At 42.4% G+C, this 22222-nt stretch overlaps 1 protein-coding gene across 1 annotated transcript in view; it reads left to right on the top strand.

The window, feature by feature from the left end:
• The window catches only part of insrb (insulin receptor b), a 92789-nt gene that overhangs the window by 68539 nt on the left and 2028 nt on the right, over nt 1–22222 (top strand). Inside the window, exons 3-22 of the mRNA XM_074635301.1 lie at nt 1487–1695; nt 1823–1956; nt 10208–10347; nt 11162–11306; nt 11451–11665; nt 12169–12295; nt 13104–13363; nt 13912–14079; nt 14200–14398; nt 16298–16430; nt 16805–16958; nt 18113–18261; nt 19195–19351; nt 19554–19650; nt 19865–19932; nt 20075–20304; nt 21021–21131; nt 21241–21403; nt 21562–21691; nt 21789–21923. Of these exons, the coding sequence (XP_074491402.1) occupies nt 1487–1695; nt 1823–1956; nt 10208–10347; nt 11162–11306; nt 11451–11665; nt 12169–12295; nt 13104–13363; nt 13912–14079; nt 14200–14398; nt 16298–16430; nt 16805–16958; nt 18113–18261; nt 19195–19351; nt 19554–19650; nt 19865–19932; nt 20075–20304; nt 21021–21131; nt 21241–21403; nt 21562–21691; nt 21789–21923 (3124 nt within the window). The remainder of the gene's footprint in view (nt 1–1486; nt 1696–1822; nt 1957–10207; nt 10348–11161; nt 11307–11450; nt 11666–12168; nt 12296–13103; nt 13364–13911; nt 14080–14199; nt 14399–16297; nt 16431–16804; nt 16959–18112; nt 18262–19194; nt 19352–19553; nt 19651–19864; nt 19933–20074; nt 20305–21020; nt 21132–21240; nt 21404–21561; nt 21692–21788; nt 21924–22222) is intronic.

Below are 22222 nucleotides of genomic sequence, written 5' to 3'. Positions count from 1 at the left end.
TAAGTCTACTAATACTGCAGATATGAAGAGAACAAGTTGCTAAAAATAACGGGGGACTTTTATTTTGAAGAATATAGGAAATTTTATAGGTAATACAGTGTCTTTCCACCATTTTACAGCCACTTTTGACCACTACACACACACTTTCAAGCGGGTGGCCCTGTTGTAGTGGCGATGCAAATCCCTGCCGTGCTGGGCTGAGGTGCCGAGTCTAGCCGAGCCGAGCCAAGCCAGCATATGTGTATGGAAAAGCCCTATACTGTATGTAAACTCTTACCAACTCACTGCTTATGGTGATTTCCTGTCCAGTCAGTATGTGCAGTTGGTAAAAAGGTCAGTGCCTGATATTAGGTGAGATGTAATGAGTCTCTACTGGCCTTCAGACAAGACAGCTAGTTTATTAGATCATTACAGGGTATAGGTCAGGTAAGGGGACTGCTAATCCAATCACAATTGACACTTGGGCTCTTTCACCAAATGCAGTTTCCCAATAGGTCAAATGAAACCTGACATGAGCCAATGACCTATAATGTTCAGCCTATTAGCAATTAAGGTTGTTTCCATGGCGCTGCAGGCCGCCGCTGTTGGCCATCAGGCGTAAATTGTAGACAGTCGCTCCCTTATGGACGCTAGGTGTGCAATCAGTGGTCGTCTAAATACATGTTTGCATACAAATTACGGCCGGAGCTCGTCTGATTGTGTTCTCCACTGCTAATTAGTGTTTGTCTAATCGTGTGCTTTTGTTCGGACAACCTCTCAGGTGAGTAGTGATATTTTTAGGATAACACAACCACAGAATACAGAGAGGAGGTCATGTAATTGCAGCTTATATTCAACTTGTTGATACAACAGCGCTTTACCAATACAGTAGCTCAGTTATTTGTGACATTTGTTTGATCTTTCTGTGAGGGTCAAACAGTTTTCAGTTGCAGGTTTGTGCTCCTTCTGATGGCGGTACGCCGTTACCATTTTCTCTTTTGAGCAACCGCAGCAACAACACATTAAAAAGGCAACAGGGAACCACAAGCCCTCGCCGAGAACACCTGTTTATAGTTCATACAGCCGTGTTCATGTGTGTGTACTTACACACACCAAACATGCATGTGGTTCCCATCGCTGCTCTCAGATCAGAGCAAACCACCACTTGGTGGCCATTTTGACCACAGGGTTTTGCTCTCTCCACCCCTTCTTGTTTTAACGTTTTGTGAGGCGTTGAATGCTAGACGTGTAGATGCCTGCCTACATGCAGACCCGTGCTGTTTATATTTGGTGTTTTGTTTTTATTTTACTTTGCTTCTGCAGGGTATTTGTGTGTTTTTGTGAACTTTGGTTAAGTCCCACTGCTCACCCACTCGTCTCCAGATGCCATCAAAACCAGGAGTGGTTATAAACACAATCTTCATGGTGATACGAAATAAAACATGACTGAGTCCATGTGTCTCGAACCTGATATTAACCACCTCTCTCCTTTTTCTCCTTTCCTCAGTGTGCTTGGACAACTGTAAGCATAGTGCGTGTAGCCTCCAGGGCCAGTGCTGCCATGACCAGTGCCTGGGCGGCTGCTCTGAGCCGGGTAACTCAAGTAGCTGTGTGGCCTGCAGGAACCTCCAGCATGGGAGCAACTGTTTGGAGAAGTGTCCTCCTGGATACTACGTCTTCAAGGGCTGGCGCTGTGTCAGCTTCTCATTCTGCCAGGTTGGTAATAACTGGAATTCTTCAATTTAACTTGTATAATATTTAGCACACATGTACACACAGTAAACTGCATACACTGGTGTAAACACATGTGGTACATATGTGTTTTCGTTGTTTTTGAATCCAGGACCTCCACAACCAGTGTACGCAGACTAAGAAGTTGAACCAGGACCGGGAGACGGGCTGCTTCGAATACGTCATCCACAATGGGGCCTGTATTCCAGAGTGTCCTTCTGGATACACCACTATCAACTCCACTGCGTACGTCTGGCGCACACACACACAAACGCACACACACCTTTAATGCCACCATAAACACCACTGTGCTATTGATGGTGGCCATCATTACATAATGAGATGTACCTGTCACCCACAACAAATCGTCCCTCTGTGACTTCAGAGAGAACAAATGGATTGTGGTCACTCAACACACTCAATAACATTTGCACACAAGAGATGATGGCGTTTGGAAGTTGATCAAACATAAAGGGCAGGAGTGTTTTTCCACTATGGAAAGTCTGCTCTCTCCTCTGTGGAGAAGCAGCTGGGCTGCTGAGGACAAATAAATGTGAGACATTGTAGAGGTGCAAAACACCACCTGCTTCTCTGTTCGCCTCAAAGGTAAGCAGTGCTGTTTAGCTGTTAAAACATGCAGGTTTACGATTTACGATCAAGTGCTGTGTCAACTGATAGCCTATGAGACACCTCATTCTTATGATTCAGTAAAAGGTTTGTTATATTTTCTGCTAAACCTGCAGTAGGCAGAATGTTTTTGGCATCATTGGGCAAAAATTCCATAATAACCTTTCAGCATATTGTAATTCAAGTGTTCTGAGAGAAAACTAGACTTCTGCACCTCTTCATTGCTCTGTTTTCAGGCTTTAAAAAATCTACTTTGAGCCAATCACAGGTCATTTCAGAGAGAGCGTTCCTATTGGCTGTGCTCCGGCTGGTGGGTGTACACAGAGACAAATGCTTTTTTCAGATTACCTGTCTCATGCACTACTGTCAGGATATAGCGATTTTTTATAAAAATATAATTTTGTAATCATATTTGCTCCATTTCTACCCACTGCAGCTTTAATCTCTCAGAAAAAGGCCACAAAACTCATAAATATGCAAAACTCACAACAGACGGAGGCATCGGGGAGCTAATTGTCTGTTAAGGAACAATTAACATCTAAATAACACATATATTTAGATGTTATGTGATTGTTGGCCAGCCATGACCTGCTTTTGTAAAAACTTGAATACAAACTGCAAATAAATTGCAGTCATTATTTCTCAACCTAATCTCCAATAGTATTCTCATTTTAGTTGAAACTTCAGTTGTATGAATCACAAAACAAGCAGCATACCATATGAATAAACAAACGCCGTTAGCTCTGATGTCAGTTAATATTGGTATGATACTTCAGTCAGTAGCACCAAATACAAAGTTGCCATAATATAGGCATGAGACTACATAATGTCATATGCAAATAAGTCCTCTAATCTCAATGCAGTAAATGAGTCCCTGGTGTTTTCACATCGCATTCTGTTCTCAGTGATTACACAGCTGCATCAAGTCAAAGCCTTCCCAAACTGACATAAATAGAACAAACAGTTGTCCACAGCAGTTTACACACGTTTTGTTAACATCCTCATATGCAGATTAAATGCATAAACTTTTATTTACTCAAACTGGATATTGTGTTGCAAGCATATACACTGACAGCGAGAAATGCTTTGGGCATATACATGTAGGCCCTCTGTAGTAGTAGTAGTAGTATAGCTCCGGGTTTAAGGTGGTTAAAAGGTACATAGGTGAAAGATCAAAGGTCCAAATCCCTTTTAAAGACACACTGAACCATTTATCTTATTATAAATTCCCTCTGGATAAAAGTGTCAGCCAGGTGCCGTGAATGTAAAAGCAATGTCAAAAAAGTGTCTGGACCTCATCTGGTCCTGTTTAGCACACAGCTTTGTCTGCATGTGCAACAAGCAAGGGCATGACCTTATTTAGCATTCTTACTTCTACGGGGGTAGAGGAGGAACATCACTGGCTTCCTCATTCAGCGCCAGTAGCTGTTGCTAAATGACAAACACACGTATTTGTTTTGAGGCCAAGTATGTGTTTTGAAACCGCTCCTGTTTGCATGCTTTCAAAACACATACACAGGTGTGTGTGTGTGTGTGTGTGTGTGTGTGTGTGTGTGTGTGTGTGTGTGTGTGTGTGTGTGTGTGTGTGTGTGTGTGTGTGTGTGTGTGTGTGTGTGTGTGTGTGTGTGTGTGTGTGCGCAATGAGGTTAAACATTTTCCAGCAGAAATGTGACGGCTGAAAAACTCCTGTTGTCTGTTTTCAGTGAGACAAATCTGACTTAACAGCTATTACAGGAGCTGCCAGTTGATTTAAAAACATAACAAGAAGTTGTAGTCTTGTGTATATATTAGGGGTGGGAGTTACCAGATGCCCCACGATACTATACTATCATGATACTTAAAACTGCAGTGGGTAGAAATGGAGCAAATATGATTAAAAAAATGTTATTTTTATAAAACGGTCACTATATCCTGACAGTAGCGCATGAGACAGTTATCTCTCAGAACACTTGAATTACAATATGCTGAAAGGTTATTATGGAATTTTTGCCCAATGATGCCAAAAACATTCTGCCTACTGCGGGTTTAAGTCAAGATACAAACTTATTGCGATTTTAAACATTTTGCGATGTGCTCAGAATTGCGATTTATTGACTTTTTTCAACTGCACGTTATGCAGTTTATCAACATCTGTTTTATCTAATAAGATACCGTTTTTACTCTGTTCATCTCAGTTTTCATTCACATATCTTGAGGTCAGAGGTCAAGGGACCCCTTTTGAAAATGGGCATTACAAGATCGATACTTGACGTCTGTGTACCGATACTGTAGCCCACCCAGGTGCATGCTGGTCCTACCTGTCTACTTACCTATGTAACCGCCGGTGTCCACGGTGTCACCCAATTCATAAACAACAGAAAACAAAATATTAACTACGCAAAAAGCTAAATATACTAAACAAGAAAACAGTTCAACTAAAATAACTAGCAAAAGAAAACTCTAAATCAAATCTAAATAAAGTAAACATCTTAAATAATAAATCAAACAATACTACTTATTATTAGTAAAACAACAACTAAATACTAACTACAAATAAATAGCTCTTACAGATACAATATTGCCACACAAAATATCGCGATACTATGTTGTATAGATTTTTTTCCCCCACCCCATAGTATTTATGCTGTGAAGCCTCTACTGAGTACGAGACCACTTTCTGTTAAAGACAGAGAAATGAAATGGAGTGTGGAGAAGGGAGAAAGATGGCGAGTGGGTGAAAAAGAAGCACAGAGAGGTGTGTTTCTCTGAGTTTGTTCTAATAAGAGCAGGTTGTGTTCTGGAGACGTCTGCATCGCTTGAAGCCGCAGGTGGCTGGATGATTGATGGTGTTTGTGTGTTTCTGGTATACCTGTGTACGTGCACGTTTTTGCGTATACATGTGTATGTAAGTGCGCGTCGAGTGTTTGTGTGTGCCGAACGTGTTTGTGACTACATTAGCTCGTTCCCAGTACGGCGTTTGGTCGGGCTGCTTTTTCCAGGTGAAGGCTGGGGGGGAAATGTCCACTGTGTCCAGATAGAGAGAGGTTTATATATATAGAGAGAGATATATTTATTAGGTAAATAACACACGCTCACGTGCACAGAACTCTAGCACACCCAGCGGAAATGGTAAGGACATTTGAGTGTGTGTGTGTGTGTGTAAGAGAGAGATTGACTTTCTCTTGCATGCTGCTAGCCTGCAGGGATTATCAGGTGCTTAGACAGAAAAGAACATTGCTTTAAGTCTCAGTCATACACCCTGAGGCGTAAGGCAGAATGGCATCCTTTGTGTTTGTTTGTTTGTTTATGTGCATGCATACGTATAGAATGTATGTGTGCGAACATTATGTGATAAACAAAACTTTTCATTGGTATTCTGACGCAGTTGCAACAACAGGCGACCTCTGTGTGTCTGTTTTGCTGCTATGGTTCAGTTATAGCGAGAACAAGCGTCATCATCGCAGGGGCAGAAGCAACACCCAGATAGACACACACACACACACACACACACACACACGCACGGCGAGACAGTCAGACGGACGACACACATGATTGTAAACATGAGTTGTGCCAATATTTACAGTAAAATCCTACCTGCCCTTTGCCGTTTGTCAATAGTATTATGTAAATTTGAGTATCTAATGTTCGTCTGGATGTTTCTGTAAAGTTATGAGTGTGCTTACAACAGTGACTAAAACATTTTGAGGAACCAGATGTCACACGGGAACAGTCGGGTGGATATTTTTCAGAAGTTTTTGAACCATTTCATGATAAAACATGTTTTTACGTATAGTATACGACTATATCATTGCACGACTTTGTTGAATACTCGATTCTGATTGGTCAATTACGGCATTCTATGGTCTGTTATTTCCTTATAGCAGACCGCTGCTTTGTATAACAGTCAAATTATTGATTTCTTAAGTAAGTAGCCGTGTAATAAGAATAATAATGTACAGCGAGCAGTTCATTGTTGTGAAATAAACCCCTTCAGGGTGATGCTTCGCATCGGGGTTCTGTACCACCCTGTCGGGTTTATTACGCAACAATGACCGACTCGCTGCACATTATCCCTTACATTACTGTACTGTATACTTTAAGCATGTACAGTACGGTGTATCTTGGGCTGGGTGAAAATTCAATATAATCATTTATCATCTTTCAATGGAATCGTATCGTGATGAAATCATATATTGAGATGTCGTGATTGCACAACTTTGAAAAATTATCTAATTGCGATTATTTTGACTGATATTGCAATTGCGATATGATTTGCGATATTAGAGTGTATGATCATTTTTACATAATTAGATTAATTAATTAAATAGATAATTGGATAAAATTTCGATTAATTGTGCAGCCCTAATCGTGATACATAATTAAATCATCTAAATTGATGATAACAAATACATACTACATCTAAATCTAATCTCAGGAAATCTAATCAAACTCAGTTAAATCAAACTATTGTCTTAATGTGATTACTCTGTATTTATATGCATGCATGTAAACTTAGTCAGTGTATAGCTGGAAATATGTATTCATTTTTTCCTCTATAATTTCATTTAAAGCTGTTAACTACATTTTGTGCGCAAAAAAGTTAATTAAACGAGAAAATACTCCGCACTTTTCATTTGTCAAGTATTTAATTCACACAGGAGTATACAAAAATAGGCTTTACCATGTGGTTATTAGACTATTTATTTATTGAACTACCAGAAAAAGTGCTATATCGTGATATATATCATTATCGGGATATGAAATCACTAAATCACTGAAATCGTCACTAAAATCCACTGAAAAGAGTTTGCTCATCTTTCCTGGACGCTATAGCAGCACAGTAGTACAGTGTGTGTGTGTGTGTGTGTGTGTGTGTGTTCTTGGTCTGGTTCCGCCAGGCCCGGGCCCGAATCCAAACCCGAGCGTCAGCTGCGGCCTCTGTCGTAGATGGTTCTAGCAGACCCTGGAGCCGGAGTCACAGAGTTCAGCCGGACAGATAAACACTGTCCCTTTAAGAGCTGCTGTTGAGACCCAGCCTGTCTGCCTGTGTGTCTGTGTTTTTCAGTACAACGGCCCAAAACATTCTCCCTTTCTACACTGCAACTAGAGCATTACTTCTGAGAAGCTGAATATACGATTTTCCATGTGGGAGAGAGAGACACACAAAATATACTTTTTTTTCTCACTGTTGTTTTGAGAGATCATTACAGTGTGTTTCCACTCACTATAAGTCATAGAGGGGAAACAATGATTTGGCCTCTGATTGATGTGAGTTATTAAGATCTTGATAAGATGGAAACAACTGTAGGAAAAGCCAGGTGTGTAATGGCTCATTTGGCTCTCTCAGGGTGGATAGGAAAAGCCAGACAAGGACCAAAACAACACCCCTGAGACTCAGTGTTTCATGTCACCATGGCGTCTATAGCACGGCCTGGCTGTTTGGGGGGAAAGAAGGGGCACGATTTTGGTAAGACTGTGTGTACTTGTGTGTGCTTCCTGGAAAGGGGGATTATAATAAGAGTCGCATAAACATAGAATTAAGTCGGGGTGAGCTTACAAATGGCAGTGCATGCAGAGCTTGCATGGTCCCTGCAGTGAACAACAGCATCCTTTGTTAGCTGTTCCCTGGGCTCGGGGGCTGCTTTAAAAAGGTGCCTGTTAAGGCTGCTGTTTGATGTCATTGTCTCCTTGACTTTGAGTTTGAGAAACCCTGATTGGGCTGCTTCAAAATCCATTCTAGTGAACCAGTGTCACCCCTTCTCTGATTTGTGGATGTATGTAAAACGCTGGTGGGTGGGGGAAGCTGTCACTCAGCGGTGTTAGGAACGAAACGTTGAGGTTTTGTAGCCGGCCAACCAAAAAGCAGCATTTTTAGTTTACGTCTAAGGCAGACCGTTGTGGTTAGGGATGTCAAGGCTGGAAGTGGAATTAAAGAAAGGGATTATGTTCTTTCGAGACGGCTTGAAAAAAAGAAAAAAAGAAGCTCATTTGTGAATGAAGCATCGGGTCCCTTTTTCTCCGTATGGCGTGTACGGGGCTGCTCGCTAGACAAGCCCTGCCTTTTGTGAATGAATTTCCTGAAAGCCAGCACTATCAAGGCCTCATTGCTCCGTGTACATTTGTGTATGTGTGATTACGTGCACATGTTTGCAGGGAGGGAGAGGACGCCACCCATAGAGCTGAGAGAGAGAAGCAGAGCCTGTTGGGAACTGCAGCTGGTGTTTCAGTCATGTTGTTATTGTTGTCTGTGATTGTGCTCTGTGTGTGTGTGTGTGTGTGTGTGTTTGTGTGTCTGTTGTATGTGCGACAGAAGTAATTGAAGCAAAGGAAAGGAAGCTCTCTCCTCCTCTATCCCCCAGTGCTAATAAAAATGAAGGAGGCTCAGATGTGGATGATAGATTGTGTAATCTAATTCCACTCCTAAAAGCCTATGGATTCATTATGGGATTTATCAAATTAATTTAGAGAATTATACAGATTCACCTCTGGATGCATCAGCTCATTCATTGAATTGCGAGGCTCTGTTTTATTGTCTCTCATTTGAGATGATTCCTTACATTCAGTCAGTTGTTTTAGCACAGATTTCACACATCTTGCCACCACTTTGGTTATTAGAAAGTAGGCTGTCATTCGATTCAAATATTTTATCGCGATCACACATTTTTTATTTGTTCAAAATGTATCTTAAAGGGAGATTTGTCAAGTTTTGAATACTCTTATCAACATGGGAGTGGGCAAATACGCTTGCTTTATGCAAATGTATGTATATATTTAATTTTAGAAATCAGTTAACAACACAAAACAATGACAAATATTGTCCAGAAACCCTCACAGGTACTGCATTTAACATAAAAAATATGCTCAAATCATAACATGGCAAACTCAAGCCCAACGGGCAACAACAGCTGTCAGTGTGCTGACTTTACTATGACTTGCCCCAAACTGCATGTGATTATCATAAAGTGGGGATGTCTGTAAAGGGGAGACTCGTGGGTACCCATAGAACCCATTTACAAGAGCCATGCCAGTTTTTCCTCGCCAACATTTAGCACAAGTCTGGAGTGTTATTTAACCTCGTTCCCAACGAGCTAGTATGACATGGTTGGTACCAATAGATTCCTTAGGTTTTGTAGTTTCATATGATACAAGTATTCACTCTAGCTTTAGTCTGCTACAACCTAAAAAATCGCAAGTTGCGTTAATGCGTTAAAGAAATTAGTGCCGTTAAAACTAATTTGCGTTATTATTGCGTTAACTTTGACAGCCCTGTTAGAAAGCTTTTGTTTTTTGATATTTATTGAAGTCAAATAAAGGATTAATACAGAGAAGCCAGAAAATATTAGGAACAAGAGGTACAAACAAGAGTGAGCACACCACAAACTCAAATATGAAGCCAGACAGCTGCCCACATATAAAATTCAGGATAGATTCCAGCAAGTAGAATAAATGTAGATCAGTTAAATTCCACTAAACAGATTCAGCCTTGTTGTTTTGAAAATGCCATGTCATCCCCGGTCCCAACCCACGCCACACCAGTACGTCACTGAGCATTCCTGCCTCATACCATTCAATTCTGCATCATTCCATTTCTCATATCTACGCACAGAAACATTCATGGTATTTTTGTTGTTGTTTTCCTCTCTGAAAAAACAGTTTGTTGTTTGTCTCCAATTTAGGCAGTGTTACCATGACGCCTCCAAGCGTCCTGACACTGACGCTTGGCGTGTTAACTCATCAATCGCCAGCTCTTATAAACATTGCAGCTTCAGTTGTTTTGTAGCTCTGGAATGTATCAATTGCATGTAATGTTCCTGCTTGTCTGCATTGATCTGCATCAATAAGGTGTGTTGATGGCCCTAATCTGTGTACATCTCTCTGTCCATCTGTGTAGGTTGACCTGTTCGCCATGTGCAGGCCTGTGTCCTAAACTGTGTGTGGGAAATAAGACGGTTGACTCGGTCACATCAGCTCAGGCTTTGAGAGGCTGCACTGTTCTCCACGGCAACATGATCATCAAGATTCGAGGAGGGAGTGAGTACTACTACACCTCACCGCCTGCTGGGCCTCCCGTAGAGGCTCTGCTTCTCACACTATGTCTGTCGCTCAGGTTTCTCAGTCTGCCTTGCTCTCTTTATCAGAGGCCTGTACTACGAAGCAGGATTTGGGGTTAGTGAGGTAACTTCAGGTTTAACCTTTCAGGGTTTTTAGTCCTACGACGGTGGTTCACTTCTTACCGGGGTAGATCGCCATGGTTACTGATGCTTAACACCTAATCTGCTCCGGAGCAGGTTATGTTCAATATAAGAGATCAATTTGTATAAAAGCACCACCTACTGACCAATCAGAGCTTGATGCTCGGATCGTAAAATAATATTACAGAAGACACAAAATGATTATACTCAGATCTATCGTGCCCTAGATGGGGGAGTGATATTATAAGTCTGTTAATTTACACACTCACACATCAGCAATTCTTTATTTTTCCAGCTTCTTCAATATGCCGCTCTGCTGACAGTAGACTTGTCCATGTTTGTGATTTGTCACATGCTGCAAACACCGGCCCTTTTATGTGAACTGCATAGCCAGATTGAGAAACCCTGGGTTGATTTACCGAGTTGATAAACACCGTCGTAGGACCCTTTAGCGTGATTGTTAGGGTTAGTTAAACCAGATAACGAGAAGATACCCTGGGTATGTTGAACTGGCTTCGTAGTACAGGCCTCAGGACTTCTAGCCTTACAGTTTGTGTCTATCCACCTTCACATATGACCATATGACCATCTGTCTGTTTTCTGCCTGTCTTCCTACTGACTGTCTATATGAACAAATGTCCATCTCCATGCAGATAACATTGCAGCTGAGTTGGAGGCTAGTTTGGGCCAGCTTGAGGAAATCACAGGATACCTGACTGTTCGCAGAGCCTACGCCCTGGTCTCCCTCTCCTTCCTCCGCAAACTACGCGTTATTAGGGGGGAGCATCTTGAGGGAGAGTAAGTATCCTCTCCTCTCCTCTCCTCTCCTCTCCTCTCCTCTCCTCTCCTCTCCTCTCCTCTCCTCTCCTCTCCTCTCTTCTCCTCTACATTTAAATAAATGTTGCGTTTAATATTTATTTGTCTTCCCTCTGTCTCTCTTAGTACCTTTTCCTTCTATGCGCTGGACAACCAGAACCTGCGTGAGCTGTGGGATTGGTCCAAGCACAACCTGACCATCCGTCGCGGTCGTACGTTCTTCCACTACAACTCCAAACTCTGCATGTCTGAAATCAGAAAGATGGAGGAGGTGACGGGAACCAAGGAGCGCAACCAAAAGAGTGACATCGCCGTACGCACCAACGGGGACCAAGCCTCCTGTAAGATGACCAGAATGTCAGACATGAGACGTTCACTAACCTTACTGATTACATTTCATTATTGTATTGTTCTAAATGTGCTTTGGATTTTTTGTACTTGCAGTACAAACATAATTACATTTTTTTTTTAATCTTATAGAAAAGATCTTCCTGGTTTTTTTACCACCTCAACATCTCTCATTTTAGCTCTTAAGGCTGAGAGTACATGCATCTATTGCTGAATGTATATTATTAAACTGAAATATACTCCTAATGAACAGTGTTGTCAAGAAAAGTACAAAACACACATCCTTACTCTACGTAATGTGCATTTTACAAGTCTAAGCTTTATGTTTTGTCATATAGTTTTATGAGAAAATGCAGAAATGCTGCTTATATCTTTAACCATTGTGGTGTGATTGTCTGTACCTCAAAAGCAGAAGCACTGGGGTGTTTGATCATCTACTCTTCATTTGCTCTTTTACCGAAGTCATGTGCTGACCATCGTCTGTTTCATCCCTTAGGTGAGACGAAGCTGCTGGAATTCAAAGTGATCAAGACCACGTCAACTATGATTATGTTGAAGTGGGAGCCCTTTTGGCCCACAGACTTCAGAGACTTGCTGGGCTTTATGGTTCTCTACAAAGAGGCGTAAGTATCTAACAGAAATCCTTGGATTTCTCCGTACCATGGCACAAAACATCCCATAGTTTATTACAAAATAAAATGACAGTAGCTAGTCACAATGAGCAACCATAACGATTGGCCTGCCTTGATCCCACGGCTGCTTTTGATACTGCTGATGATATTTTCATCAAGAGACAAGATTCATTTGGTCCGACACGTCTTGCTCTTGACTAATGGTTTGGCAGTGGCTTTAAAACTGCTGAAACTAACATTTTGCCAGCAGGTGGCGGTAGTCCATATTTTTCATTCAAAAAAGGAAACCGGAAGACTTTGGATGGCAGACATACAAGCCATTGTTATGATACGTACATGAAACAAAGCGTTGTTTGCTGACCATTTTCACACCACTCCGATATGGGCAGACTAGAACCAATGGTGTGGGACACACTGCAAAAACTAGGCCGGCAAACGCTCACCAACAGCCCCAAACTGGCCGTCGGCCGACCGTTGGCTTGGTGTGTCAGTGCCTTTAGTCCTATAAGCAAGCTTGTAAACTGTATCAACATCAACTAGTGAATGTCATGAACTCTTTTACAGATGAATAAAGACAAGACTGAGATACTAGTAGGTTAAAAAAAAATCAGACGGGAAATGTATTCACACCTTGAATGACTGTCTCTGGAGTACAGAGACCCCATCAGGAGTTATTTTGGACAGAATCAAATCTAAAATTCTCCTTACACTCTTTTAAAGCACTTAAATGTGCCATTTAAATAAACATTGCATTACATCCTTACCTTTCTCTGATCTTTTTTCTTTCCATCTGCTACAGGCCGTATAGGAATGTGACGGAGTTTGATGGGCAGGACGCGTGCGGCTCTAACAGCTGGGCGATTGCTGATGTCGAGCCTCCAAGTCGTTCCACGGACAGCAAGAAAGCGGAGGATCCGGGGCACCTGATCCGACCATTGAAGCCCTGGACCCAGTACGCCATAATGGTCAAAACCCAACTGTCTGTACCTGACGAGCACGAGGTTCATGAGATTCATGGAGCCAAGAGCAAGATCATCTACGTCCGCACTGAAGCCACCAGTGAGTTACACCACATAAAAACAGAAGTTAGGAGAATATGTTTTTAAGGACTTTGTTTTGGATGTTAGATTTGATGGAGGGTTTCACTGACTGTAGAGAATATCTGACTTTACAATTAGATGATGAATAAATTATACAGAATCACAATTTCTGGACTATCAACTGTCTTGGTTTAGAAGTACCCCATGGAGTTTTCTTGTAAACAAACACAGTTATGTCTACATTTAGTCTTTCTCACCTTAACACATTGTGTTTATTCTTGAGGCATAACAAACTCGCCGAATGCATTTCCCTCTTCATAAATCATTTGCAACATTTTTGGGCATATTTTCAACCCTGCATTGTTTACATCTATGTTTGCTTGATAGCAGTGTTCCTCCCCCCCACCTTTCCCGTCTGGAAAAAATATCTGCAGCAATCATTTTTATCCTTTTTTGTGACAATGACGAATGAGGGGCTGCGTATTTTTCACAAGTTGGTCTGAACGCAGCCTAAGGTCATATATCACCAATGCAGTCCTGACTGTTGTCTTCCTTCTTCCCCCTCAGAACCCTCTGTGCCTCTGGACCCCATCTCCTCCTCCAACTCCTCCTCTCAGATCATCCTGAAGTGGAAGCCTCCCGCCAGTCCCAACGGCAACATCACCCACTACCGCGTCATCTGTCGTAAGCAATCTGAGGACAGCGACCTCTACAAGTTTGACTACTGCCTACAAGGTCAGTATCCATAGGTTGATCCATTCAAATCTGCCCAGACTACTGTTTCAAAACAATCAGCTGATGCTCTGTTTACATGTGTTTGTCTGGCTTTCCCTCACGCCTGTTTCTCCCGCCCAGGAATGAAGCTGCCGTCTCGTATCCCAACCCACCTGGACAGCGAGGATGAGCAGAAGTGGAACCACACAGATGAGCCCACCTCAGGGGGCAGGTGCTGCGCTTGCCCCAAGACAGACAACCAGCTGAAGAAGGAGCAGGAGGAGATAGAGTACCGCAAGACCTTTGAGAACTACCTCCACAATGAAGTCTTTGAGAGCAGGTACGCATCCCAGTATTGTAATTAAATGTTACAGCTCATGACCAACACATCTGGACATCATGATCCCAGCAATGTCATAATCGTAGCAGTTTATATTTATATTTATATATTTATATTTTAAACAGCTTTGTATTAACACGTTATTATCGCAATGTTTTTGAATGTCTTTGTTAACGACTGAACAGTTTAAACAAGTCCAGGCCAACTTTAAGCTTCTTTCTTGTCACAGTGGCCACACTAAAGTCACACACTGTACAGCGGTTTGGTTACAACTTTTAATGAACTTTATGCTTGTTTTAAAAAGCCTGTGTACATTCAAAAGTCAGTCCATTTAGCGTGACACCAAGCGTAGCACCAACAGGAGCTTCTTGCTTTGTTAGTTGCTGTTTATGGCAGTGCATCAGCAACACTGGATCCTCTCTCTCTCTCTCTCTCTCTCTCTCGAGCCAGACTCAGTCACTCCTCTTTTGTGCCAGCCACCATGATGTGCGTCTCAAAACAGCTCCGTGCCAACTCTGTCTTGTCCATCCGTGTGTGTGTTTGTGTGGTTTATGTAGACCCTTGTTTTTGTGCAGGGCACTACTGTGGGGGGCTCAGGGTGGGAGGTGCTGATTGTCTGGGCCGCTGTACCCCTACCCTCTCCCCTGACACACACACACACACACACACACACACACACACACACACACACACACACACAGTCTCTCCCTCCGCTTCCCTAGGGGAGTGATTACTGTGCCCATTATCATTCATGCCAGTCAGGGATGCAGTCATGCAGACTGCCATTTGGAAGCACACAAACACTCACACACACCTCAGCTGGATTTTGAACCCATGCTGTTGAACGGGCCAAGGTCAGCCCCATACACCGAAGTACACAAAGAACTCCTCGTGCTCTCTTTTTCCATCACGCAAAGGGATGCAGGAAGCTTCTTATTTTTTCTCCTACTTGAACAAGTGTTGGTTCAACATTAACTACACTTCGCTGTACAGTGAAGGAGAAGCTTCCCTGCAGCAGCTTGGGGTAAAGTGTGCTACTCAAGGACACTTAATGGTGGTCATTTTGGAAGGAAGGAAGATAGTTTTCTAATTCATAGACAGTGATTCTCCGTGTCCTTACACAGAGGTTAGTGCAGTAGGGTTGCAAACTAATTATTATTTTCATTTTCGATTAATCTGTTGATTATTTTCTCAATAAGTCATTAAGTTGTTTGGTCTATAAAATGTCAGAAATGATGTCGATCAGTTTCTCAAAGCCCAAGATGACGTCCTCAAATGTTTTGTTTTGTCCACAACTCAGAGATATTCACATTACTGTCATAGAGGAGTAAAGAAACCAGAAAATATTCACATTTAAGAAGCTGGATTCAGAGAATTTTGGCTTTTTTTGTAAATTACTCAAACCGATTATCAAAATAGTTTTTGATAATTTGATAGTTCACAACTGATCGATTAATCGTTGCAGCTCTACACTGCAGGTCTTCTATGTCTTAGTTGGTTTAAGTTCATGGCCTTTGTGGTGGGCGTACACTCATAACCACTGGGAGTAAAGTGGACCTGCTCATTGGCACCACCTAGTGGTGAGGGTTGGTAGCTCATCCAGCAGGGCAGTAGGTGGTATTTGTAGATAAATGTCATGCAGTCAGACTTGCTCCACACTGTAAAGGTTAGTGTGGATAGAGGTCCTCACTGGTCTCCTCCACGCTACTGCTCCATCTGCCAGCATCTAGTTCACGTGAACTGCTTCTGACTTTTGTGTTAATTTCTCCTGACTTGTCTGAGAGCCATTTGTGTGAGAGGACTGCATGCAGAGGCTCTAAAAAATAACTTCCTTCAGGTTTTTACTGTCATTTTACCTAACTTTTGCTAACAGCTTTACCTGTTGCTCTGTTTGTCCAGACCATCTCGTCGCCGACGCTCAGTGGGAGTTGCCAACGCCACCCTATCCTCTTTCTTCCTCACCACGGCCCCCAGTCTGGCATTCGGCTCCACCACAGCCACCCCTGAGGACAAGGACAAGGAGGGATCCAAGGTCTCAAACACTTTTTAGATTTTGTATACCATACAGATTTGTCATTCTCGTGTCATCACATGTGCTGATCGTTTGCTGTTCTCCATCCTAGAGTTTCAGTTTTGAAATGCACATGTAAAATAAGAAAATTAATACTGATCCCCTTTAAAAGTTGCTCAAAATCAGCAGAAACAGAAGTGAAACACTGTCTCTTGAAAAATATTGTATTTCAAAATCTGTAAATTTACATACTGAATAATTGAAAGCACATGACATGTTTTTGTCTTCATCACTTTCTAACAAAAATAAATGGTTTTGTATGATATCCCTAGAGTGTAGCCACAAATCACTGACGCAGTTGGAGTTGTTACATTTCTCTTGTCTTTTCTGCTCAGGTGGAGCTGAAGGTGTCCTCAAAGGAGTCGACAGTCATCTCCAACCTGCACCACTTTACCAGCTATAAGATAGAGATCATGGCCTGCAACCATGCGACAGACCTCAAACGCTGCAGCATGGCTACTTATGTCAGCGCTCGAACTATGCCAGAGGGTAAGAACAAACGCAAATCTCACACTTATATGCACTCAGTTTATAAGGTACACCTATAGAAGCTAACAGTAATGCAGTGTAATACAACAGTTCTGCAAGAAATCCCAACTTAAAGGGATAGTTTGGGTGTTTTGAAGTGGGTTGTATGAGGTACTGATCCAGTCAGTGTATTACCTACAGTAGATGATGGTCGGCACGCCCCCAGTTTGGAGAAACAAATAGTAGTTACCACTCAGAGGCAAAGAATTGTACTGCTGTGGAAGGGGGCCGGCAGCAAAATGTATTTTAGCCACCTAAAAGAAAGGCTCACATAAAAAAATCAATATTAGTTTACGTGTATACTATATTTAGAATATTTTCATACCTTGCAATGAGACAGCCCCTTTCTGACAAGGAACTGAAGCCGTTGTATCCATCTATGCTCTCGCCAAGGCCACCAGACTCCATTGATAAAACCTGCAATTTTACCTTGCAGAACACAGGGGTTGCTGGTCTACCGCTGCCTCAATCGATTAGCTCGTTTGTGTTATTGTGTGACTTTGGTGAATCCGAACTAACCAAAGTCAAACAATAACACTAACTAACTAACCAATCGAGGCAGCGGTACACCAGCAACTCCCTTGTTCTGTGAGGTAATATTACTGTTTTTTCCATGGAATCTGGTTACTTTGGCAAGAGCATACATAATGGTTCAGTTCCCCGTCGGAAACACAGACTGTATAGCTGTCTAACGGCGAGGTAAACCGGTGGGCCTTTCTTTTAGGTGGCTAAAGACGGTCATCCACTGTAAGTAATACACTGACTGTGGATAAGTACCTCATACAACCCCACTTCATAACACGCAAACTATCCCTTTAATGAAGGTTATTATGTTTTTGTTGAAACTCTTTTTGAGAGGTGTGTTGATTCAACTTCATGGTCATTTTGGTAATTGAGTATATATGCTTTTGACACGTTGAGATTTCCCTACGCAGCATTGAGAAAGGCCATAAGTGATCAAACAGTTCAAATATGCATTCAATTCACATGTGCAACCGAAACATTGTTTCTAAAGTCAATCAGGGATAAAAGTTGCCAACTAAGAGCAACGTGGAAATGCAGTGCTTCATACTGCACATGTGTGAAGTGTTTGTCTTTATGTCTGGTACCTACAGAGAAAGCAGACGTCATCCCAGGCCCTGTGACCCACGAGATAGTGACAGCCGAGCCTCCCTATGTGTTGATTAAATGGAACTCACCTCGCTCCCCTAACGGCCTCATCATCCTGTATGAGGTGTTCTACAGGAGGGTTGGAGACTCAGAGGTCAGTATCAACCATCACTGAACTTTTAGAGAGTGAGGATTCGGGAAGAAGTCAGGGGAAGGAGGTTTGCTAAAGTGAAGGAGACAGGAGAGAGGATTCGGCAGAAATGATCTTGATGTACTTGATAGGAAAGAGAAATACGGAGCTTAAAGAGCAGACAGGTGCATAAGAAAACATGGATGACGGTAAGAAGAAATGCAGAGAGAACCGGGGAAGATCTGGGTAGACTCTGGGGAGTGGAGGCAGGCAGGAAAGGTTTGCTGTATACACTCAAATTCTGTCTGTTCTTTATATGGAGAGAGGAACAAAGGAAATATTTGTTTACAAACTCCCAATGCTTCCACTGTGTGTTTGCATATTATTATTATTTCTGTGTGTTTGTGCGCAGACTTGCTCGTCTGTGACAGTGTGATTCTGTAAGTGTTGTTGTTGTTTACTTGCTGTAAATGTGAGAATTCAGCTCTCATTGCTATTCATTGCTGCACTGCCTGACCCTAGGAGCCAGTAGCAGCTCTGTTACCATAGTGACAGAGGCAGGGAGGAAGACTCTAATGCAGTGGCAGGGATGGACTGGCATCTCAGACGACATCTCCTGCACTGCACTGAAAACACACCACTCACTAACAGCTAACCCTGCAGCTGAAACAAACTGATCTGGATTCTTTTAAACTGACATTTAGAGCATGTCAGAGGTTCAAATTAATTATTTGGTTTAGTGGTGGCATATGGCTAAAGACTTAACACATGCTTTTTATGCAGACCTCTGATTATGACTGACTAACTAGTCTACATGCTAAAAGTTGTGAATATTCTAACACAGTTTAACAGGTTGTGCAAGTGTTATTTCTAGGGCTGTCAAAGTTAACGCGATAATTACGCGTTAATGCAAATTAGTTTTTTATCGTGCTCAAATGTTTTCTCTTTTTTTTTCAGGATCACACAGCTTGTGTGTCACGGCCGGCCTACGTCAAGTCAGGGGGCGCGAAGCTTTCGCTTGTGCAACCTGGAAACTACAGCGTGAGGGTCCGCGCCACCTCCTTGGCAGGAAACGGCTCTTTTACAGAAACCACTTACTTCTTCATGCCCAATCGTAAGACCAGAGGCTCAACTCGCATGGCATGCATTATTCACATGAATCTGGAAGTTCATAAACTGCTTACAGTACATAATAATATTAATAACCAAGGCCTATTTCAGCTGGTTTACACATTATTATTCTTTAATGCAGATCTGTCTTTCATACCCTGCAATCTTCCACGTGAACTGACCACTGACTTCTGTGTTTATTACAGCGGATCCAGGTTTAATCTGGATTGTGATGGGTCCAGTCATCTGCTTTATCCTGCTGCTGTTCGTGGGAGGTGGAGTCTTTGTGATCTTCAAGAAGAGGTAAGATCTATGACATGCTGCCCATCAGGATGATGAACCTATGGTGGGATTTGAAGAAGAGGGTGTTCAGTTTGAATACTTTGAGCCTAGTAGCTATCAGGGGTGTGTGACAGGACACAGACAGACTCTGCGGGAAGGTCCAGACAGACTGGGGAAAATGCACATCTTATAACAGTTTTTAGCATCTCAGATGATTTCTGTGGTCATGTTACAGGCAAACAGAAGGCCCGACAGGACCTCTTATCGCCTCCTCAAACCCTGAGTACATCAGCACCAACGATGGTAAGAGAGCATCATAACATAACTACTAAGATTGGGAAGTAACACACGTTGTGCTTTCTCCTGTATGTAAACAGATAAGTGGCACCTTGTGATGATTGTGAATGGTTCACTTGATGGAAATGGTGATTTGTGTCTTGTGTAGTGTATGTTCCTGATGAGTGGGAGGTGCCCAGGGACAAGATCAATGTGTTCAAAGAGCTGGGTCAGGGCTCCTTCGGCATGGTGTACGAGGGGATCGCCAAGGACATCGTCAAAGGAGACCCGGATACACGCGTCGCCGTCAAGACGGTCAACGAATCGGCGAGCCTGCGCGAGAGGATCGAGTTTCTCAATGAAGCCTCGGTCATGAAGGCTTTCAGCTGTCACCACGTGGTATGTTTCCTCTCACAGCCTCATTACTGACTAACAGGCACACTGGAGCAGCTACAGTATCCATACACTTGTGAATTACAGTATATTACAGCTTTCCATCAATGTTGTTGGAACCAGCATGAACACGTATGACTCATAGAATCATGACTCGCTTGTTGTGTTGATGCTGCCATATTGGCACACAGTTTGACTCCAAAAACAAATGTTCACACTTTGTGCATACCAATATTATTTCATTAAACAGCCTACTAAGCACCAATTAAACTGCCATATGTTGTGCTGTCAGCTGTAAAAAATCAGGTTGAGATGTATGGGGGGATTTTTTTATTCTTTACAATGAAGAAGATGAAGTGGCAAAATGTATAGATGTGTTATCTTGTCTGCCTGGTTAACAGCAGGAATGGTTTCTCTTATTTAATTTAATTATGAGGTTAAATTACAAAGTTGCCCTCTACTTTGAGGGTTTGAACATCCACATTGGAGCAGTGAGGGAATTATCATTTTTATATGTATTTCCTCATATCTAAGTGACCAAAGCTCTTTATTGGAGTCGTTATATATAAAATATAAATGAGATTTGCACTTTTTATTGATGCAGCACAATTTTATAATTTATAGCAAATGATTTTGCGGATAGAGTGCCCCACTTTGAGAATCACTGGTTTAGTTCACATGAGTATGACCCTGTGTGTTTTTCTTTATTTTTCTCTATGTAGGTCCGTCTGTTAGGCGTGGTGTCCAAAGGTCAGCCCACCTTGGTAGTTATGGAGCTGATGACCCACGGTGACCTGAAGAGCTACCTGCGTTGTCTCAGGCCGGACTCTGACGTACGTAACACAGAAATCCCATCACGACAGCTAAATGATGCTTCGTTCTGATATTTAAGCACGTCACTGACTGACTTTATAACTGTCTTTTGTGTGTTTTTTTTCGTAGCACAACCCCACAGGCCGCTCACCGCCTACGCTGAAGGAGATGATCCAGATGGCAGCAGAAATTTCAGACGGCATGGCCTACCTCAACGCCAAGAAGTTTGTCCACAGAGACCTGGCAGCCAGGAACTGCATGGTGGCAGAGGACTTCACCGTCAAGATCGGAGGTACTGTTGCTGCTTATGTTTGTTTTGTTTTGTTCCTATTGCAATTGCAGTTCATCTCCGTTAGTTCTGTGTTTTGGTTGAATTGAATCATGTTTTGATGTGGGCTTTGAGTTATGGTGTACTGAGCTCCCTCTCATCTCTCCCTCTCTCTCTCGTAGACTTTGGTATGACCCGAGACATCTATGAGACTGACTACTACCGCAAAGGAGGGAAGGGCCTGCTTCCTGTCAGGTGGATGGCTCCGGAGTCTCTGAAGGACGGAGTCTTCACTGCCCACTCTGACTGCTGGTAAGTCACACCTCTGTAGTTGTTGTACAGTCCTTGCAACCCTGATTACATTACCGGTGCCTCTGGATCACATGTGGTTATATGTGTGTGTCTGCAGGTCATTTGGCGTCGTGCTGTGGGAGATCAGTACGCTAGCAGAGCAACCCTACCAGGGTTTATCCAACGAACAGGTTCTCAAGTTTGTCATGGATGGAGAATTCCTGGACCGGCCGGATAACTGCCCCGAGAGGATGTGAGTAAATACAGACACGCAATCACCTCGGGGCACCTTCGCTCACTTGGTCCTTTAACTATATCTAGTATCTCCGATGGATGGTTTCCTCTTGATGCCTTCTTATTTTTGTTGGGGACATCATTATAATTCTGATAATACTTTATATGGTAAAACTGATCTGTTAAGCACACGTTGTTTACATGCACACTAATATTCCTCTATTATTCCGAATAAGACAATATTCCGAATTTGATACGGTTCATGTAAACAGCATATTAAGTTTACATATTCGGAATTTGGCCTTATTCCGTATGGAG

The sequence above is a fragment of the Sebastes fasciatus genome, chromosome 5 (genome assembly GCF_043250625.1).
Source record: "Sebastes fasciatus isolate fSebFas1 chromosome 5, fSebFas1.pri, whole genome shotgun sequence".
Lineage (NCBI taxonomy): Eukaryota > Metazoa > Chordata > Actinopteri > Perciformes > Sebastidae > Sebastes > Sebastes fasciatus.
Note: the sequence above shows the minus strand (reverse complement) of the source record. Positions and strands in the feature narration are given on the sequence as shown.